General features: G+C 36.9%; 1 protein-coding gene and 1 long non-coding RNA gene across 20 annotated transcripts in view; both read left to right on the top strand.

The window, feature by feature from the left end:
* Positions 1 to 22,219, top strand: part of LOC127856622 (uncharacterized) — a 165,062-nt gene that overhangs the window by 88,437 nt on the left and 54,406 nt on the right. For 13 of the 18 annotated variants that reach the window (XR_008038147.1, XR_008038146.1, XM_052392934.1 and 10 more), the window contains exons 2-4: positions 439 to 676; positions 11,047 to 11,073; positions 19,650 to 19,738. Coding sequence is in view for 16 of the 18 variants with exons in the window: in XM_052392934.1 (XP_052248894.1) it covers positions 490 to 676; positions 11,047 to 11,073; positions 19,650 to 19,738 (303 nt within the window). In the remaining 2 variants the exon portion in view is untranslated. The remainder of the gene's footprint in view (positions 1 to 438; positions 677 to 11,046; positions 11,074 to 19,649; positions 19,739 to 22,219) is intronic. The other 5 variants (XM_052392942.1, XM_052392940.1, XM_052392939.1 and 2 more) reach the window with 2 other exon arrangements.
* On the top strand, positions 14,665 to 15,166 carry LOC127856626 (uncharacterized). Of its 2 annotated transcripts, none has more exons than XR_008038149.1 (3): positions 14,665 to 14,705; positions 14,838 to 14,881; positions 15,102 to 15,166. It is a non-coding gene; the product is annotated as an uncharacterized LOC127856626 (long non-coding RNA). The 2 variants fall into 2 exon arrangements; XR_008038148.1 differs by lacking the exon at positions 14,665 to 14,705 and adding an exon at positions 15,014 to 15,057 and having other exon boundaries at positions 14,841 to 14,881.

Here is a 22,219-nt window from a genome sequence, read left to right as displayed (position 1 = left end):
ACTGACGTGACTGTTTGTGATGCATCCTAGAAAACTTCACTTTATGATTTGGCCACTTAACCATTTACCACTTAGATACATATTTTCACCCATTTGTAGTCCCTGAAAAAGTTAAATTTAATTTAAGACCTTTCTTACTTTCTTACTACATTCAAGTTTTTAAGGCCTCATTTCCAACCCTTAGATACTGATGAACAGCAAACAGCATAAAACCTGAACAGACTGCAAGTCACTTTGCTTCTGTCAGTGGGAAAGGTTTAAAAAAAAAAGCAACCAAACTATTTTACCTGTACACAAAAACTTGTTGCTTCTTTCAACCACGAAATCAAGGAACATTTGTGAGCTTGGGATAATAATAGGTTTATAGTAAATCTATTTAGCATATTTTTGTTCTTAGTAAAATATTTTTACTATATATTTTCATATTTTTCATTCAAGATCGTGAAGAAACATTGCATAGATTACTAGTACACCTACCTGTAGACAACAATGGGAAACTGTTCAGGCAAACAAAAGTATGCGCTGAAGTCTCCGATACATCACTCAGGTCGCCGGAAGGTCTACCAGGCACAAGACCAGTTTGTACGGAACCTTGTAACCGAGGGAGACGGGAATGTGGACGTTCCAGATGGCACTGCGGGGGCAAACGATGGAGATGAGGACTCCATTGGGCCTGGTATGGATCTCATGTTGGGATTTTTGTAGTATGTTATGTTGTTAACCCTTTGCATGCTGGGAAATTTGTCGTGTGCTAAAATGTCGTCTGCTGAATTTCTAAAATTAGCATTTTCTCCGATTTTTTTTCAAAGTTTACTATGAGGATAACAAACAGTTTGGATCCTGATGAGACGCCACGTTCTGTGGTGTCTCATCTGGATCCAAACTGTTTGCAAAGGCCTTCAAATTCGGTTCCAGCACTGATAGGGTTGAGGTTTATAAGGTCCATAAGCACCTGAGGCTGCTTTATGTGAGAACTCAGAGTGTGTCCCAGCACTCCTAATTAACTAACAAAAGTTTGGTACACATTTTAAATCATGGCAGCAATTTCCAGCTGATACAAAAAAGGTGATACAGCTTTAACCTTCTCTTTATTTAATTAAACAAAAAAGCCACTTAAAGGGAGTTTATACGATTTTGTCAAATATTCATGAATTTATATAAAATATGTGTAAAAAACTTATTATACATATATTTCAATGTAAATTAAAATAAAAGTTAAGAAAACCATGTGTGTCGAAAAATGCGAAATAAGCCAGATATTTAATTCTGAAATAGAAAATGTCTGTACAGTCGAATTTGCCAGCATGTATATCATGCATGTACGATGTGAATCTAAATTTAGTATTACGGATCATTTTAATTTCATGCAACAATATATATTCATAAGACACACGAACACTAACTCCCAATAAAAAGACGATTGCTTCGGTTATTGTAGGAAAATGTGTACAAAATATCTTCGTCACAATCGGCTTGGGGCGCTTATTTGTCTTTGCTGCATTTTATGAAATTCTTCTTCAATGTTTATTTTTTTCTTGCCTATTTTGTGTTATTGTAACATATTTTTTTCAGTATATTACAGTTTAACACATATAGAAATCGTATAATCTCCCTTTAAAGCAGTTACGCTTTCGCCCCTCGGGTTATTTAGTTGTAATTGAAAGTATTAAAAGATTTTCAAATTTGGTCTGGTCTTGGGGGGTTTGAGCCAACATTTTGGCAGCTATTCATATTGTCCAGGTGTCCATGAACATGGACAGACAAGTCATTATCAAATGAAAAATTGACAGAATGTATTATATATTGAGTTATTGCAAATATAAAAAAAAACTCATATCAGGAATTATAATTATGTGATTTTGTCTAAAACACTAAAATGTGTACGTTAGATGTAATGTTTCAAAGTATTTTAACAGGCCTTGTCACATAATTAGCTCATCTGTGCACATCTTTTCTGCCTTTAAATAATGGTCCATTACCTCAATGTTTACCTGTGAAACTTTCAAATTGTTTGCCTTCATAACATGTGAACAAATGATAAACTGGGTCCGAGAAAGGTCAAATTGAAAAAAAAGCTTGTAAACACTACAAAGGTTTCAATTATTGCTTATTGTATAATTTTCACAGACCATTTGTACAAATAATACTTGGCTAAGTTCAACACTTGGTCATGTGGGTTCAAAAGCTTGGTCATGAGACAAATTGAATTTAAAATCGTTAATGCTCTTGTCACATTGATTTGCCCAATCTTTTTGGTCAATGTTATAAATTCTTTTTACTGTATTGCTTATCTTCAAACAATTCTAATATCTTTAGAATATAGAATGAGTAGTTTGAATAATGACTTTGACAAATTAACAAGTTCAAATATTTGTAAAATGGTATAATGGTTGAGTTTATATTGCAGACAATTTGATTGCATAGCTTATTTTATTTGCATTGAGCCTTATAATAATTTATGACTGATTTTATTTTGTGTTATGGTTTTTATTTCCTTATATTTTTTTTTGTTTTCAATTATTAACTTTTGCATGTATTGTCATTTTTAGAATTTCTTCTCAAAGTAACTAAAAATATATTCCGGTCAATCATACTTTGCATTTGCACAGCTGACATGCTTAATGCTTTTAATGCAATGAATAATTATTCTGACTTAAGATAATTTTAATATATACCAGGTGAAACATTACAATTAGATTATAAAAAGAGTTTATTCCCAGATTACAAATACACTCATATTGTTTATTGTTTGCTTTAAACTAAAAAAAGTTTTTGCAGTTTATGCGGTTTAACTTCTGCTTATCAGAGCACACGGTGAGCTATTGTGGTTAGTCAATGTCTGCTGTGTGTCCTGCAATGTGTGTCATGAACTTTAAGCTCATTGCCCCATGGGAGGAGTACCAGAGATATTTATCCTGTTCATAAAATACTGGTAAATGGCACTTTCCCAATCAAGGAAAACTTACATAATTGCCCCTTGCGGTTTAAAAACACACACACAACAACAGAAAGATTGTGTAATTTTTTTCTGAAATCACATTATTGGCACATTAATAAATAAAAGTGATTAGTTGTGTTAAACTATGAGCACTTTGCTGAATAAAGTTCAGGTTGAATAAAACGGCGCATTCAGTCAAGCAGGCCAATTTCTTTTGCATTTGCTACCCATTTCACGGGAAAAATTTATTATCCCCACACTTTTGAAATGTGTGGGGATATTGTGGTTTTCTCCGCCATCCGTCTGTCTGTCCGTCTGTCCGTCTGTCTGTCTGTCCGTCCTGGCCACTATCTCCTCCTACACTAAAAGCACTAGAACCTTGAAACTTACACACATGGTAGCTATGAGCATATGTGCGACCCTGCACTATTCGGAATTTTGATCTGACCCCTGGGTCAAAAGTTATGGGGGTTTGGGTGGGGCCAGGTCAGAGAATTTCATTTATTTTTATGCCCCCGGTATGGTGCATTGGCCATCACTTTTGCAATATTGAAGATAGCAACTTGATATTTGGCATGCATGTGTATCTCATGGAGCTGCACATTTTGAGTGGCTAAAGGTTAAGGTCAAGGTCATCCTTCAAGGTCAAAGGTCAAAAAACAAATCCAAGGGAAGTAATAAGCTTTAAAGGGAGGTAAGAAAATAACCTGCCAAATGATATAAAAAAAATCAAAGCGGTGCATAGAGTTACACAGTAGTGGCGCAGAGATGTATTTAGTATTCAAATGTTTGTGTTAACTCATTTGTGAAATGGTTTAGCTCATCCATCTGATGTTTATACAAGGGATTATAAAATATTGGCGCAAAGGGACACCTGTATGTGACAGAAGTGAAAGAATGCAGTCAAGCATAAAAAGCATGAGAAACTCATGGAATAGAGCCTCAAAAATCTATAACAGGGCTGAAACTTTCACTTTGTTCAATTACAATTTTAGACTCATTACTGAAAATCTGTCAAAATGTTCAACTGGGAAAAATGTGAGAAACAATTTAAAGCCACACACCTTGAAATGAAATACATGGCATAGTAAATTTAAGAATAAATAAGAAACATTTTGTATCTATGCCAATTTGAATATATCTGGTGGTTACAAGTTAGAAATCCGCCTCTTTTTCGCTTTTAAACTTTAAAATAATCGTGTTTGTCGAAATGGACGTATAAGTCTAGAAATCCTACTTTCAGTTTTAAAATCAGTACTGTTTGAAAAATAATAAATGACTTGCTAAAGAAGATATAGATTTAATTTTATCTATCTCAATTAGACTATATCTGATAGTTACAGCATAGAAATCCGTCATTTTGGGCTTTAAAACTTACAAATAATCGCTTTTGTCGAAATGTACGTATACGTATAGAAATCCTACTTTCGGTTTTAAAATAAAAACAAAACAAATAAATTACTTGCTAGCTAGGCTTATAGATTTAATGACAATTTTGCACACTTTCAAATTGCATCTATATGTATTGATTAACATGTACTTCATTTCAAGGTGTATGGCTTTAAAGCAAGATGGACTTTGAACAGGCACATCAAAGACAGACGTGAAATTCAACATATTCATTGTTGTGTACAAGATTGCGATAGAAAATTTCTGAGACGCTACTATTTAGTCAACCATTTTACCTTAAAACATAACTTTTCCAAAACAGAAGCAAGATGATTGGCTATAAGAGAGCATGTTCAGCCATCTCATAAGTCATTCGTATTAGGATGACATGTACATAATTGACTACAGTGAAGTTATTTCATTATTAGATTTGTTAGGAGAGCAGGATGAGGAGAAGAAATTATGGTATATATTTTCACTAATTTTTTGTGTTATTTTACATTAACTTCTTCATTTCTACACCAAATTACTTCAACTTTATACTGAACATCTCTTATGACAATACGGTCAATCTCAACTATGCATGGCCCCATTATCAACTCTGGGGCTCCCCTGAGTCAAACATGCGGTGTGGGGATATGCGTCTGCCTCTGCCGCGCCATTTCTAGTTTATTTTTAAACTTAAAAAGATGCGTTTCTGTACACAAACAATAATAACTTTAAAAAATGTAAACAAGGACATCTCAGCTTTATTTTTTTAGCCGGATTTTTTTCGAAAAAATCTCGGCTTATAGATTGATGTTGTCGGGCGGGCGGGGGGGGGCGGGCGGGCGGGCGGGGTGGCGGCGTGCTCGAAAATGTTAAAGTTCTTATTTCATGGTATAACTTTGGTATGCTTGGACCTAGAGTCTTCAAACTTGACATGAAGGTTGGCCAGGATTAACAGATGACCACTGGTCATTTCAAGGTCATTCATTTGAAGGTCAAGGTCACTGTGACCTTCAATATAAAAAATGTTAAAGTTCTTATAACTTTGGTATGCTTGGACCTAGAGTCTTGAAACTTGACATGAAGGTTGGCCATAACTAGTTAGTAACCACTGGTCATTTCAAGGTCATTCATTTGAAGGTCAAGGTCACTGTGACCTTGAATGTAAAAATGTTAAAGTTCTTATTTCATGGTATAACTTTGGTATGCTTGGACCTAGAGTCTTCAAACTTGACATGAAGGTTGGCCAGGATTAACAGATGACCACTGGTCATTTCAAGGTCATTCATTTGAAGGTGAAGGTCACTGTGACCTTCAATATAAAAATGTTAAAGTTGTTATAACTTTGGTATGCTTGGACCTAGAGTCTTGAAACTTGACATGAAGGTTGGCCAGAACTAGTAAGTAACCACTGGACATTTCAAGGTCATTCATTTGAAGGTCAAGGTCACTGTGACCTTGAATGTAAAAATGTTAAAGTTGTTATAACTTTGGTATGCTTGGACCTAGAGTCTTGAAACTTGACATGAAGGTTGGCCAGAACTAGTAAGTAACCACTGGACATTTCAAGGTCATTCATTTGAAGGTCAAGGTCACTGTGACCTTGAATGTAAAAATGTTAAAGTTCTTATTTCATGTTATAACTTTGGTATGCTTGTACCTAGAGTCTTCAAACTTGAAATAAAGATTGGCCAGTACTAGAAGATGACCACTGGTCATTTCAATGTCATTCATTTGAAGGTCAAGGTCACTGTGACCTTAAATGTTAAAATGTTAAAATTGTTATAACTTTGGTATGCTTGGACATAGAGTCTTCAAACTTGACATGAAGGTTTGCAAGCACACTTAGATGACCACTGGTCATTTCAAGGTCATTCATTCTAAGGTCAAGGTCACTGTGAACAATATTTCAGTAATTTAAGTATTGCATTGACAAAAACACGAAAGGTACTTTCCTGTCATTTAAATCAAAAATCCGGCTTCAATGCGGTCATCTCCGACCGCGGAACTCTTGTTAAAATATGGCTTTAAGAAAAATAATACTTTTGATGATTTCCAAGCGACTTCAATGTCAAATGAGGTCATGACCCTTGAAGCCATAGGTCATGATCTCAGTTTATTGAACAATGTTATGTCTCCTATGTAGGTCATGATCTCAGTTTATTGAACAATGTCATGTCTCCAATGTAGATCATGATCTCAGTTTATTGAACAATGTCATGTCTCCAATGTAGGTAATGATCTCAGTTTATTGAACAATGTCATGTCTCCAATGTAGGTCATGATCTCAGTTTATTAAACAATGTCATGTCTACGATGTAGGTAATGATCTCAGTTTATTGAACAATGTCATGTCTCCAATGAAGGTCATGATCTCAGTTTATTGAACAATGTCATGTCTTCAATGTAGGTCATGATCTCAGTTTATTGAACAATGTCATGTCTCCATCATTCATTTCCGGTTGCCATTACAGAGATTTATGTAAACAAAGATTTTTGAGCTTCTGTTCTACAATATAAAGAAATATAAAGAAGAGGGTCCAGCCATCAGCAATCTACTACCACCACAACTACTTACAACTCCAATGTCCCTTGCCTGTTAATTGTTGCTTTTTTTCTCTATTTTCGTAATTCTACAAGACTTGCACAATTTCGGACGTCATTTGATATTCGGCAACTTCCTTTTGTTAACTTACAATTTAACAATTAAGACTATCAAATGACTTAACTACTTATCATTAACTATATTTATACACTATATTGGGTTGTTTACCGGTGCGGTGCTCATACTTTAGGCTTTTTAACCAGGTTTTCCGAAGGAAAAAACTGGTTATTAGATTGGCGAATGCGGGCGGGCTGGCTGGCTGGCTGGCGGGCTGGCGGGCTGGCTGGCGGGCTGGCGGGCGGGCGGAACAAGCTTGTCCGGGCCATAACTATGTCGTTCATTGTCAGATTTTAAAATCATTTGGCACATTTGTTCACCATCATTGGACGGTGTGTTGCGCGAAATAATTACGTCAATATCTCCAAGGTCAAGGTCACACTTTGAGTTCAAAGGTCAAAAATGGCCATAAATGAGCTTGTCCTGGCCATAACTATGTCATTCATTGTGAGATTTTAATATCATTTGGCACATTTGTTCACCATTATGGGACGGTGTGTCGCACGAAAGAATCACGTCAATATCTCCAATGTCAAGGTCGCCACGACTAAAAATAGATTTGTTTAAAAAACAAACTTATACAAAGGGGGTTAATTTTTTTTGTTCATTTCAAAAGTTCAGTTTGAGTTTTCTCCCTTTATCATATTTTTTTTTCACAATGAAAACCTGGTTTTGTGACAATTTTGTCCCTTGTTTTTTTTGTAACTAGCTGTTATAATATCTGTGATATTTGTTTTATTTAACCGATTAAATATCTGTGATTTTTGTGATATTTATGATATCCTATTATGACTTATACTCAGTCTGTACCAAATTGGTTGGTTTATTTCTCGCGGTCGAGATAGTTATTATTATAGTCATTACTATAGGCGTATACTTTTTCTTTCTTTCTCACAACTCAACCTAAATCCATCACCCCAAAATGTCGTTGTCCACTCAACCAAAAACATCCAAGGGGCAGAGTAGTAACCTGACTCGTTTACTAGGGGAGACACTTTCAGGGTTGGATAGGCATCATCTAACCCATAATACCATGCCAATTAAGTGCCTCCTCCAGTCAGTCGGAAGTGTAGGCCCTATCATGTCTCATTTCTATCTTCCAACTGGCCTCATGTTTGCCAAAACAACTCCCTGGACTTGTTGAGCGGACTGCACCTTTGGCATCTGGGTGTGTGCTTCTACAATTCAAGTCCGCCCAATCTCTTGCCACCCTCCTCTCTAAGGGGACATTCCATCTCGGTAGAGTTGCAGTCCGGGCCTTAGCCCTGTCACATGAGGTTGGTACATGGTCATATAGCAGGGATCCCGGAAAGCCAGGACCTGATGGAACTTAAATAATGCCTCTCTTTCAACCCTGCGATCTCTGTTTCTGATCTCCTTATCACTAATCTGGAAAGGGTCGAGCCCTAATGCTCACCCCCACCTGGCTTTCCGAGACTGGTCAAAATATCTTTTCTCACCCTCTGTTCCAGTCCCCACTCAAATATTTGTCAAGGACGTTGCCCTCGACATTCGCCCATGCCCGGCTACACCTACCCGGTGTTTCAATTGTCAGGGCTTTGGCCACATAGCCAGCAGGGGTAAGTGCCCTAGTGTTACTTCATGTTGCCGCTGCGCCGGTACTAACTGCCAGAGAAGGTGCACCAACAAAGTATGTTGGTGTGCCAAATGTGGGGTCCCGCACTCCGCATCCTACCAGGGGTGTCCCTCCTATCAGAAGGCGGTTCATAAAGCCACCTTTGCTAATTTTTATGGGGTGACCTGGTCCGAAGCGAGGAGTAGGCTATTTGCACCTGACACTGTGAGCCACAGCATGGGCGCCCAAAACACCGCCACCACAACCGGTTCCACGTCATCGCCCAAACATGCCTCTACCGGTATTATATCGCCCCAAACCAGGAGGACATGTCTTATAGTTTAGGGGCTAGTGGGTAAGAGTACCCCCCCCCCCCCCTCAAACCATAAATAGGGAAACCCCCCCTAAGTGGTACACCTGTGGAACCGGTTTCCAACCAAACACCAGAAATACACCCCCCCCCCCTGTATCGCCTATCCAGGGGGATTCACCTAATCAGAGACGCCATCCTGTGGCTACCAGGGGGTCCTCCCCGTCCACCCTGTTGTCTGACGGTGCTTGTGACACCACTTGTAGTGGCACTACACTGTCGGACAACTCCATGTTTGATGTGACGGGGCATGACTCTCTGGTGTCGGTGCACTCCAGTATATTGGAGAATCTGACAATATCTGGTGTCTGCGAAATAGAGGAGGAGCCCAGAGTTAGTGTCCCCCCTAACCGTCCCAGAATGGTCGACACCCAGACATCCCCAATGAGCTCCCCTGCCGTAAACACCAGCAGACATAACTTGTTTGCTGGGGAATCATTTACCAAAACTAAGGATCCGCCAGCAGCAGGTCACACATATAGGAACATACATCTCAGCGAGCTGAGGGATCTGATAGCTGAGATATTAAAGGACCGAAATAGGCCCACTGGGTGTCGTGTTATTTCCTACATTTATAATAAAATTGATTCTCGGTTCAAAAATTGCAGAGAATCTCTAACAAAGGTCATCCCCCCTGACAAATCCCTATCTAATAAAATCCATTCTGGAACTGGGGACCCTCCAATAATAGCAGATCCAGGATGCCCCCCTCCGGCCAGCGGTCCCTCCTCTGTTAACAAAAAACCCATCTGGCTGGCCAGGACCCCTGCGAAACTCAAAAGGGGCCTGTGCCGGTCATAAATTAGGAGTTAAATCTCCACACCACAACCTCAACCAGTTTAAACGCAAGTTAATCTCACTCCAATATGGACAGTAATCTGCAAATCATTTCTTTTAATGTTGGTGGTCTTACCACCAACAAACATACAGAGCTAAAGTATTTTCTTGACAGTAATCCAAATATACATATATTATGCCTCCAGGAAACTAGATTTTCCAATAATAATGTTAAGCAAATTCCTGGCTTTTACTGTGAAGTTAAACATTTTGGTATTTTAAACCATCATATTGCTGTAGGTCTTGCCATTTATATTAAAAATACTATTAATTACAAATACCTGGGAGTGAGCAACCAATTAAAACCGGATGGTAGCACGACTATTGAGGCATTAGCAATTAAATTGGTTATTGATAAGAACCGGCCTCTTATTTTGGTCAATATTTACTCAAGAGAATGTGATCTTGAAACTTTAAACGGCCTCTTTAAGGAATTAAGGACCATTAAAGGACCCTATGATGTAATATTCACAGGGGACTTTAATGCACATCACCCTGCTTGGGGTTCCAACAATTCAGATGCAGAAGGTCGGGCGGTTATTTAATGGTTTGATGAGCAAGACCTTATACTGCTCAATGACAGTTCTCCAACCAGACTTAACCCCACTGGTTTAAACTCTCACATTGACCTTACTGCTGTTATGCCAGGATAGCCAGTGCGTCTGCATGGGCAACTGTTAATGATACAAAGGGATCTGATCACCTCCCACAACAGGTTACCCTGCACAACTATATTGCACAAGGAACTGATGCCCAATACTCAGGGCAGCACAAATTCTTTCTTGAAAAAGCTAACTGAGCTCAGTTTAGGGACCTCTGTTCAGATCTCTCCCTTGCAGATGTACACTCTCAGGACACAAATCAGTTTTGCAACATTTTAACTAGTAAGATACTGTCCATAGCAGAATGTAGCATATCTGTCTCCTCCAGCAAGGTTAGGGCCAGAAATAAGGTCCCGTGGTGGAATGAGGCGTGCTCCAAGGCGGTACAGGATTATAAAAAAACATTAAAAATTCTTAAAAAGAATACCGCTGAGCATAATCTTCTGAATTACAGGTCCCTCGAAAATCAAGCAAAGCGGGTCATTTTGGACGCAAAATCTCAAAATGCAAAAGAATTCTGTGATTCAGCAATTATTAATAAGAAAAATACTATTAAAATACTATGGTATTGACCTGGTATTTCTTATTTTAAAACATTTTTTATAAGAGAGTGACGTTAGTCCACCATTTACATTCTTCAGTTTCTTAATATATTCATATTTTATGGCAGTTTTTATTTAAAAGAAAGGACGAGGCTGTCCAGTAACCCGGGTATGTTGGCTGCATTGCACCCCCTCCCTTCCCCTCTGACACCCCCCTTCACCTTCAAACTCGAAGAGCCATGTCGAAGAGCCAGAGTGCACGGTGCAGGGTCATACACCTTGCAAAACCCATTTTAGCCCTTTAAAGGGCATTACCAACTCTTTGGTATTTTAATTATTTTTATGCCCCCCTTCGAAGAAGAGGGGGTATATTGCTTTGCTCATGTCGGTCTGTCAGTCGGTCTGTCCGTCCACCAGGTGCTTGTCAGACGATAACTCAAGAACACTTGGGCCTAGGATCATGAAACTTCATAGGTACATTGATCATGACTCGCAGATGACCCCTATTGATTTTGAGGTCACTAGGTCAAAGGTCACGTTGACCCGAAATAGTAAAATGGTTTCCGGATGATAACTCAAGAACGCTTAGGCCTAGGATCATGAAACTTGATAGGTAGATTGATCATGACTCGCAGATGACCCCTATTGATTTTCAGGTCACTAGGTCAAAGGTCAAGGTCACAGTGACCCGAAATAGTAAAATGGTTTCCGGATGATAACTCAAGAACGCTTAGGCCTAGGATCATGAAACTTGATAGGTAGATTGATCATGACTCGCAGATGACCCCTATTGATTTTCAGGTCACTAGGTCAAAGGTCAAGGTCACGACCCGAAATAGTAAAATGGTTTCCGGATGATAACTGAAGAACGCTTATTCCTAGGATCATGAAACTTGATAGGTAGAATGATCATGACTTGCAGATGACCCCTATTGATTTTCAGGTCACTAGGTCAAAGGTCAAGGTCACAGTGACCCGAAATAGTAAAATGGTTTCCGGATGATAACTCAAGAATGCTTATGGCTAGGATCATGAAACTTCAGGTACATTGATCATGACTGGCAGATGACCCCTATTTATTTTCAGGTCACTAGGTCAAAGGTCAAGGTCACAGTGACAAAAAACATATTCACACAATGGCTCTCACTACAACGGAGAGCCCATATGGGGGGCATGCATGTTTTACAAACAGCCCTTGTTTTAAAATTGCTATATTAAGTATTATAGTATATAAAGTACACCTGTACTTTATTGTTTGTTTGATTTTCTTACTTCTATTAAAATTGTTACTTTGCTTATTAAAGCAAATGAGTACTTTTGTACCATTTTTTACTCTGTTTCATCCCCTATATATTTAGTATTATAGGTTAGATTAAGGCATCTTGTGGGTTTTTTCCTTCATCTTATCTTTAACCAATTCCATATTACTGGATTATTTCAGTATGGTAACATCATATTGTCTTTAATTTTTATCCATCATTCTCCATTTGTAATTTCCATTTACCGTGCAGTCCCTCTGGTCTAGGGGACACAACCATCATAAAACTTCACCTCCATAATTACCTCCCCTGTACCCTTCCCAGTAATACTACCCTTGCTGGCTCGCCCCACCCACACCAGCCTACACTTCCAAACTCTCTTTCTTTAAACCGCCCAGGGTGGCATTATGTATTTTACCTATTAATAAATGCTTGCAGCTTTGTACATGATGTACATAATTTACTTTTATATAGAAACTTCTTTGTTTTGTTAAATTTTTAACTGTAAAATATATTGTTTTACCTTATAATTCTTATGTGGCCCTATAAAGGTAACCGTTTTTTGGCGACAAGCAAGTAATTAACTGTAATATACTAATATTACTATTGATTTTCTTTAAAATATTGTCTTAACGCCACTCTGGGGGGAAGTTTCTTCTTAATAGCCCAATACTCCTTACGTTCCATACAGACAGGGTCTTATGTTGGAGCATTACGGCTATATTCCCTGTCTGCAAGTGTTTAATATTGAGCCACATACATAAATATATACACAATTACAATTACAACTTTCCATATAACTGCATGTCCACACACAAAGTCTCTTTTCATATGAGAGCTATTCAACCAGGCGCTAACTTTCCTACTAATTAATGTTGTAAATAGTCATATTTTCCCACTGCCTAGATCTTGTTGTATATCATTAAATTTAAACCTTAAATATACACCAAATTTTGATACTTTATTATGTAATTGTAAATACATAGTGGTTATGTTAAACCACTTTGTAATCTAAAAAATCCTTAAATATTATCATTTGATTTTGTTAACCAGGTTTTCCGAAGGAAAAAACTGGTTATTAGATTGGCGAATGCGGGCGGGCTGGCAGGCTGGTGGGCTGGCGGGCGGGCGGAACAAGCTTGTCCGGGCCATAACTATGTCGTTCATTGTCATATTTTAAAATCATTTGGCACATTTGTTCACCATCATTGGACGATGTGTCGCGCGAAATGATTACGTCGATATCTCCAAGGTCAAGGTCACACTTTGAGTTCAAAGGTCAAAATTGGCAATAAATGAGCTTGTCTGGGCCATAACTATGTCATTCATTGTGAGATTTTACAATTATTTAGCACATTTGTTCACCATCATGGGACGGTGTGTCGCACGAAAGAATCACGTCAATATCTCCAATGTCAAGGTCACCACAACTTAAAATAGATTTATTTTGAAACAAACTTACAAAGGGGGTTAATTTTGTTTGTTCATTTCAAAAGTTCAGTTTGAGTTGTCTCCCTTAATCAGATTTTTTTTCACAATGAAAACCTGGTTTTGTGACAATTTTGTCCCTTGTTTTACAAACATATTACACATCCGTGTATTCTTTTTCTTTTCTATTAACATTATATTAAAAGTAATCATATTTGGATTTTGACATTGAAAACACAGATCACAAAGTTTCAAGACTCCAACAACCCATTGCAGTAAATACTGAACAATGGGTCTAGTAATGATGATACCACATATAATAGTATGTGTTTTCACCATTAATACTTATGAAAATTGGGCTATCCCTCTCCTCTCTCTTTGCAACACAAACAACATACTTATAATAATAATAATAATAACAATAATATTAATATAACATCTTCATAGTGCTTTAATAACATATACCAATCATATTAAATTCAAAAAGATTCAAGTATTAATGGATGTAATTATTCCTTCTTGTTTCATACATTTTCTAATGAAATTCTGCTTTGTTTACATTTTAAAAGTGCAAAAGAGCAGACACAAACATTATGATTGGTTATCTCTTTCACGTCCGTGCAAGAGCAGACGCCACGTCAAGGTTGTTCTTTGTGTGAATTTTTCATCCCAAAATGGATTGACCTACTTGCGTTTGCGTGGACGTGAAAGAGATAACCAATCAGAGCCATGCTTTTAAATACTGTCAACCAATGAAAACGCCGCTTTCTTACAGCTTTAGGCAAGACATTGCTTATTAATTTTATTGAGTACTGCGTTTTTAACGCTTTTTGAATAAGTAAAGTACAGATATTTTAAAACCAATAGATTTTTATTGAAGCTCCGCATCAACACTGCAATGTATTGTTGTATTATAAATGGTACAGCCCAGTAAAATCGGGCTGACCATATTATAGCCGTTTTCGGCTTTTTTAACGTAGAGTTTTAAGTTAAGCAGTGTGCTCAGGCAATGGTTTCTAACCAAAGTCCCGAGGGTAAACAACCCCATTAGTTAGTTAGCTCCAATGTAGGTAATGATCTCAGTTTATTGAACAATGTCATGTCTCCAATGTAGGTAATGATCTAGGTTTATTAAACAATGTCATGTCTCCGATGTAGGTAATGATCTCAGTTTATTGAACAATGTCATGTCTCCAATGTAAGTTATGATCTCGGTTTATAGAACAATGTCATGTCCCCAATGTAGGTCATGATCTCAGTTTATTGAACAATGTCATGTCTCCAATGTAGGTCATGATCTCAGTTTATTGAACAATTGCAGGTCTCCAATGTAGGTAATGATCTCAGTTTATTGAACAATGTCATGTCTCCAATGTAGGTCATGATCTCAGTTTATTGAACAATGTCATGTCTCTAATGTAGGTCATGATCTCAGTTTATTGAACAATGTCATGTCTCCAATGTAGGTCATGATCTCAGTTTATTGAACAATGTCATGTCTAAAATATAGGTCATGATCTCAGTTTATTGAATAATGTCATGTCTTCAATGTAGGTTATGATCTCTGTTTATTGAACATTGTCATGTCTTTAATGTAGGTCAAGATCTCAGTTTCTTGAACAATGTCATGTCTCCAATGTAGGTCATGATCTCAGTTTATTAAACAATGTCATGTCTTCAATGTAGGTCATGATCTCTGTTTATTGAACAATGTCATGTCTCCAATGTAGGTCATGATCTCAGTTTGTTGAAATATTTCATGTCTCCAATGAAGAGGTTAATTCTGTCCCAAATGAGCACTGACACTGAACTTTTCACCTAAAAAGGGCATATAAAAGAATATTGAAAAGATTTTGTTAAATTAGAAACCAAGCAATTAAAATTCCCTAAGTTAAGATTTTAAACTAATAATTGTAAAAAAATACAGTATTTTGGAACTTTTGTTTTTTCGTCGTTTGTGGTTGAGGGTCCCTTTAATGAAACTTGGTTAGAATGTTTATCCTGAAATATCTAGGCGGAATGTGAATCTGAGTCATGAACGTTAAAAAAGCTCGGTCACCAGGTCCAATAGAGAAATCTTGTTACCACTTGAGAGGCCTCATGTATGACTCATATCTTGACGGAACTCAGTGTTTTCCTTATCTAAACACACACTAAATCTGGAAAACGCGCATCCAACAAATTATATATTTGGTCAGATCTTAGAGAACAGTTTAACAACTCTAGAGGCCACAACTTATACTCATTTAAGTGTGATGAAACTTTTTCAGAATGTTTATCATGAAAACCGCAAGGCCAAGCTTGAATCTGGGTCACTTTCATATTAAAATTAGGTCACCACTGTAGCCATTTGTATAAATATGGATAACTTTAGCCAATCCAATAACTTTTTATGCCCCCCTTCAAAGAAGAGGGGGTATATTGTTTTGCTTATGTCGGTCCGTCTGTCCGTCGGTCCGTCCACCAGATGGTTTCCGGATGATAACTCAAGAACGCTTAGGCCTAGGATCATGAAACTTCATAGGTACATTGATCATGACTGTCAGATGACCCCTATTGATTTTCAGGTCACTAGGTCAAAGGTCAAGGTCACAGTGACTCAAAATAGTAAACTGGTTTCCGGATGATAACTGGAGAATGCTTACGCCTAGGATCATGAAACTTCATAGGAACATTTATAATGACTGGCAGATGACCCCTATTTATTTTCTGGTCACTAGGTCAAAGGTAAAGTTCACAGTGACTAGAAACAGTAAAATTGTTTCTGGTTTAACTCGAGAATGCTTACGCCTAGGATCATGAAACTTCATAGGAACATTGATCATGACTGGCAGATGACCCCTACAGATTTTCAGGTCACTAGGTCAAAGGTCATGGTCACAGTGACTTGAAATGGTAAAATAGTTTCCGGATGATAACTCAAGAATGCTTACACCTAGGATCTTGAAACTTCATAGGTTCATTGATCATGACTGGCAGATGACCCCTATTAATTTTCAGGTCACTAGGTAAAAGGTCAAGGTCACAGTGACTCAAAACAGTAAAATGGTTTCCTGATGATAACTCCAGAATAATAAGGCCTAGGACCATAAAACTTCATAGGTACATTGATCATGACTGGCAGATGACCCCTATTGATTTTCAGGTCACTAGGTAAAAGGTCAAGGTCACAGTGACAAAAATATATTCACGCAATGGCTGCCACTACAACTGACAGCCCATATGGGGGGCATACATCTTTTACAAACAGCCCTTGTTTTATTTAAAGATAACTTAAGTCAAATTCCTTGTCTAAAACTTATCCAAAACTTAACTGAAATGTGCACCTGTTCCGATATCTACTTTTTTTTATACAATCACTAACCAAAGAGATATCCTAAAATTGAAGATAAACAAAAGTTATCCGCTGGATAAGAGATATCCAGATTTATACAATTGGCTATCAAATCAAATTTGACAGATCAAAATATTGGAAAAGTCTTGCCACCACTTAAAACAGACCACATTTATTTATCCGTCTAAATTGAACTTGGTCAGTATGTTTATCTTATAACATTTTGCTTTTCCTTTTCATAATTATTAGAAATACATAGTTTAACAGCCATTTATTTAATTACAGATATGTACCAAGGTAGGGTCAAGTTCAGGGTAACAATGGCTATAGTTACTATAGTGACCCAGTGTAATTTCATATTTTTAATTGCACGACCCTATATATACCATTAAAGTAGATTTGTACTGTGAGTAAATCACCTATATTATATGTAAGAAAACATTGTAACAAATTATTGCTTAACTGTCATTAAACAATGATTCAAAGTTCTGGTTTCTTGGAAGTAATGAAATAGCAACACATAAGTATGACAACAAGTTGCTCATTGGCAGGTAAACAATAGTGATACGGTAATTATTAAGATTCTTACATTATTGGAATATATGTCTGCTATTGAAATGTGGAATACATTTGACTACTTTATTCTGTAGTGTTTATAATATATTTGTTTGTCGTTACAGACAATCATTGAGTTTCATTTAAAATTAATCTTTGTTTTCATAAAAAGACTCAGTTTCATATATACTTAAAAATAATTCTAGACTTTTTTGTGCTGATTTTTTATGCCCCCCTTCGAAGAAGAGGGGGTATATTGCTTTGCACATGTCGGTCGGTCTGTCTGTCGGTCGGTCTGTCGGTCGGTCGGTCGGTCGGTCCGTCCACCAGGTGGTTTCCGGATGATAACTCAAGAACGCTTGGGGCTAGGATCATGAAACTTCATAGGTACATTGATCATGACTTGCATATGACCCCTATTGATTTTGAGGTCACTAGGCCAAAGGTCAAGGTCACGGTGACCCGAAATAGTAAAATGGTTTCCGGATGATAACTCAAGAACGCATATGCCTAGGATCATGAAACTTCATGGGTAGATTGATCATGACTGGCAGATGACCCCTATTGAATTTGAGGTCACTAGGTCAAAGGTCAAGGTCACGGTGACCCGAAATAGTAAAATGGTTTTCGGATGATAACTCAAGAACGCATATGCCTAGGATCATGAAACTTCATAGGTAGATTGATCATGACTGGCAGATGACCCCTATTGATTTTGAGGTCACAAGGTCAAAGGTCAAGGTCACAGTGACCCGAAATAGTAAAATTATTTTTGGATGATAACTCAAGAACGCTTTTGCCTAGGATCATGACACTTCATAGGTACATTGATCGTGACTCGCAGATGACCCCTATTGTTTTCAGGTCACTAGGTCAAAGGTCAAGGTCACAGTGACAAAAAACGTATTCACACAATGGCTGCCACTACAACGGACAGCCAATATGGTGGGCATGCATGTTTTACAAACAGCCCTTGTTCCATTTTAAAAAAGTGAATGGCTGTTAACCTATATAACCTTGATAACCTTACTTAAGCTGAATCTGTTATGGGAAAATAATGGGTGTATCAGTAGGAAAAATGGGAATGTGTGCATGTATGTCAAGTGTTGTTGAGGATCAGTGTTGATCTTTGTTGTCATGGTATGGATTGTTCAACCTATTCAGGCTGGTCAAATCCATGACTTCTCCTTTTACATAATAATGTTATCCATGACTACTTCTTATATGTAATAATGTTATCCATTACAACTCCGTATATGTTATAAAGTTATCCATGACTAGTCCTTATACATTATAATGTTATCCATGACTAGTCCTTATACATAATGTTATCCATGACCACTCCTTATACATTATAATGTTATCCATGACTACTCCTTTTACATTATAATGTTATCCATGACCACTCCTTATACATTATAATGTTATCCATAACTACTCCTTTTACATTATAATGCTTACTTAATAAGCTTGCTTTATAAGTACCATGATTCTTGCGAACTTTTTATTCTCTATGTTAGGTAGCTTCTTTGATATTTATTATAACCTTTCATGCTTGCTTAAACATACACTTTTTGCTATTTTTAGATGCATTTGTACAATCATTATGTCACGGAATCACTTGTATTGCTATACTGTATGATTTGTATGACCACGACGTTTGTAAAGGTAAAAAGAAAGAAAAAAAAAATTCATTATTTTAGTCATTTAGTCATTTAATCAACATTGATTCTAAACTACAAAAACAGTATATAAGTTATAATTAAGCTGCTCTGTTGATGTGCCATGACATGATATACACTTGATATTTTAACATTTTCTGCGCTAATAATTTGAATAGGCATTTTAATCTCACTTTTGTTTGTGCTTTCGTAATTGGTGTAAATTGCAATTTATCTTTGTATTACAACTGTAATATTAATTTGCAAGTTTGAACAATAAATTTGTTGTTAAAAGATGCTTTTGGTGTATGCAAAAGTTAAAGAAATTACATGTAATGAACCTAGTTTAAAGCAGTTTAGACTGTTACAAATCACACTTTTTGAGAAAACTATGTGTGACAAGTTATGTTAAATTGTTATAATTTTCAAATGTTTCACCATGTTGTATAAGACTTATTTTGTAAGTCAAATAAGAATGATTTAATCCAGTGAGTTGCTATTGTTTCAGACTGGAATTGTGACGATTTGGTCCCACTTGATATGACGCTGGGGCCTCAACGTAGACCAATTTTGAGTTCAGTTCTCAGTCATGATGAGGTAGGTTTGACTTATCAGTGTAAACAGAAGATTTCACAGCTTCTCAACACAATCTTGAAAATTGACTTGCATATCCTTTTGTTTTGTGTTTGAATACCATGCCAACATTTAATTGCAATGTTCAATATTATATAAATAATGCAGAAGGGATTTGGTGGTTATTTTGCTATTTTAGGCTTAACTTTTCAAGAAAAAGATAATATTCCTACTTGCTAGGGCATCAAGATGTTGGCTTGGTTTAAGTATTTTGGTACACAAGTTGCTGATGACTTAATCAGTTCATTTAAAAAGTTGCAACGCGACTTGTTGTCTCCATATTAAAATGAATTAAATTGTACTGGACAAGTTTGGTAGCATGCTGAGAAAGAAAATGAGTGACTTTTTCTACCTAAAGATTTTACAATGACGGTTAGTCTTGCAAAGTGGGATTCCCTCTCAATTTGTTGTCAAAAATTTGTTGTCAACAAATTGACATATCTCAACTACAGTAAGGGGCTCATTTGGGATTTCTCATGGAAAAGACTGGTACACATGTCAAGGCGATTGTTACTTAGACAATTCTTCAGTATGTTATTGCGCCTTATAAAATTAAAGTCTATGTTGGTATGGTGATGATTAAAGCTTATTTTTCTCAGATTAATATCTGTTTTGTAGCATACTTTTAAAAAAGAAGTAACATTTTGTAATTAATTTCAATCTGAGCTAAAACTGCAGGTTTACCCCCAATCCAGTCCATATGTCAGAGGGCCCCCCCCCCCCCCCCGGGTAATCACGTGACAAACAAGATGGCGATGTCCATGCCGAGCCTGGTATTTTTCGTCGTTTTATACCCTGTATTACTTGTATTATTTTTATGTCCCCCACTATAGTAGTGGGGGACATATTGTTTTTGCCCTGTCTGTTGGTCTGTCTGTTTGCGCCAACTTTAACATTTTGCAATAACTTTTGCTATATTGAAGATAGCAACTTCATATTTGGCATGCATGTGTATCTCATGAAGCTGCACATTTTGAGTGGTGAAAGGTCAAGGTCATCCTTCAAGGTCAGAGGTCAAATATATGTGGCCAAAATCGCTCATTTTATGACTACTTTTGCAATATTGAAGATAGCAACTTGATATTTGGCATGCATGTGTATCTCATGGAGCTGCACATTTTGAGTGGTGAAAGGTCAAGGTCATCCTTCAAGGTCAGAGGTCAATTATATGTGGCCAAAATCGCTCATTTTATAAATACTTTTGCAATATTGAAGATAGCAACTTGATATTTGGCATGCATGTGCATCTCATGGAGCTGCTCATTTTGAGTGGTGAAAGGTCAAGGTCAAGGTCATCCTTCAAGGTCAGAGGTCAAATATATGTGGCCCAAATCGCTTATTTTATGAATACTTTTGCAATATTGAAGATAGCAACTTGATATTTGGCATGCATGTGTATTTATGGAGCTGCACATTTTGAGTGGTGAAAGGTTAAGGTCAAGGTCATCCTTCACAATGTCAAGGTCATCCTACAATGTCAAACATCATATAGGGGGACATTGTGTTTCACAAACACATCTTGTTTGTTTTTATTCCGCTCACTTTCCAGCCATATTAGGAAGATAGTAACTGGCTTTTATTTCATATTAATATTCGCTCTATATCTCTACTTTACTCGGTGCGAAATTTCTTAGCGGGATGACCTAATTAGGGCTTCACTAAGAAAATATGCAGGGAGTAAAGTCGAGATATAAAGCGAATTTACATACGAGATAAACGCTTATCACCTTTTTACTGATATGGCTGGAAAGTGAGCGTCTTTATAAAAAATAAACAGAAGTAATAAAGGGTATAAAACGGCGAAAAAAAACCGTCTCGGTATGGACGTCGCCATCTTGACTATCACGTAATTACCCCCTCTGATATGTGTGTGTTTGAATTGGTTTCCACTGAGTAACAAGGTCTAGTGCTAACATTTTGTTTGAAAACTGAGCTTACAATGCGACCAAAATCGGGATTGAGATTGTGGCAAGTTTGGTCAAGGTCCATCGTTCCGTTTTAAAACAAACTTTTGTTGCAGATATTGTTCTGAATTGTGATAAAGTTCCTTACATGCGAAACAAACTTGCGACTGAACAATTATTTGAAGTACTTCATGTATTAATTGGTAATACATTTATTACCTTGTTTTTTGCATGGACTTCTGCAATATCCTGTTCATTTAACCACAAATCAATTGAATATTTCACATCATGCAATAATGAGATAAGCAAATATTGTAACACAGTGCATTTATTTGCATGAATTTCCACATTAACCATTGCAAAATAGCTTATAATTAAAACAAAACCAATGAGAACATATTATTTTTTTGTATAATTTAACAAAGTCAGAAATGTTAAATATATTCATGCAGCTCTTGCCCCTTTTGTCTTTGGATTAATGCATTATGTGTGTGTATAATTTAAAGTACATATTGTTATTATCTTATAAAACAACCATTGA

Source organism: Dreissena polymorpha, chromosome 13, assembly GCF_020536995.1.
Source record: "Dreissena polymorpha isolate Duluth1 chromosome 13, UMN_Dpol_1.0, whole genome shotgun sequence".
Lineage (NCBI taxonomy): Eukaryota > Metazoa > Mollusca > Bivalvia > Myida > Dreissenidae > Dreissena > Dreissena polymorpha.
This window is presented reverse-complemented; position numbering and strand designations above follow the sequence as displayed.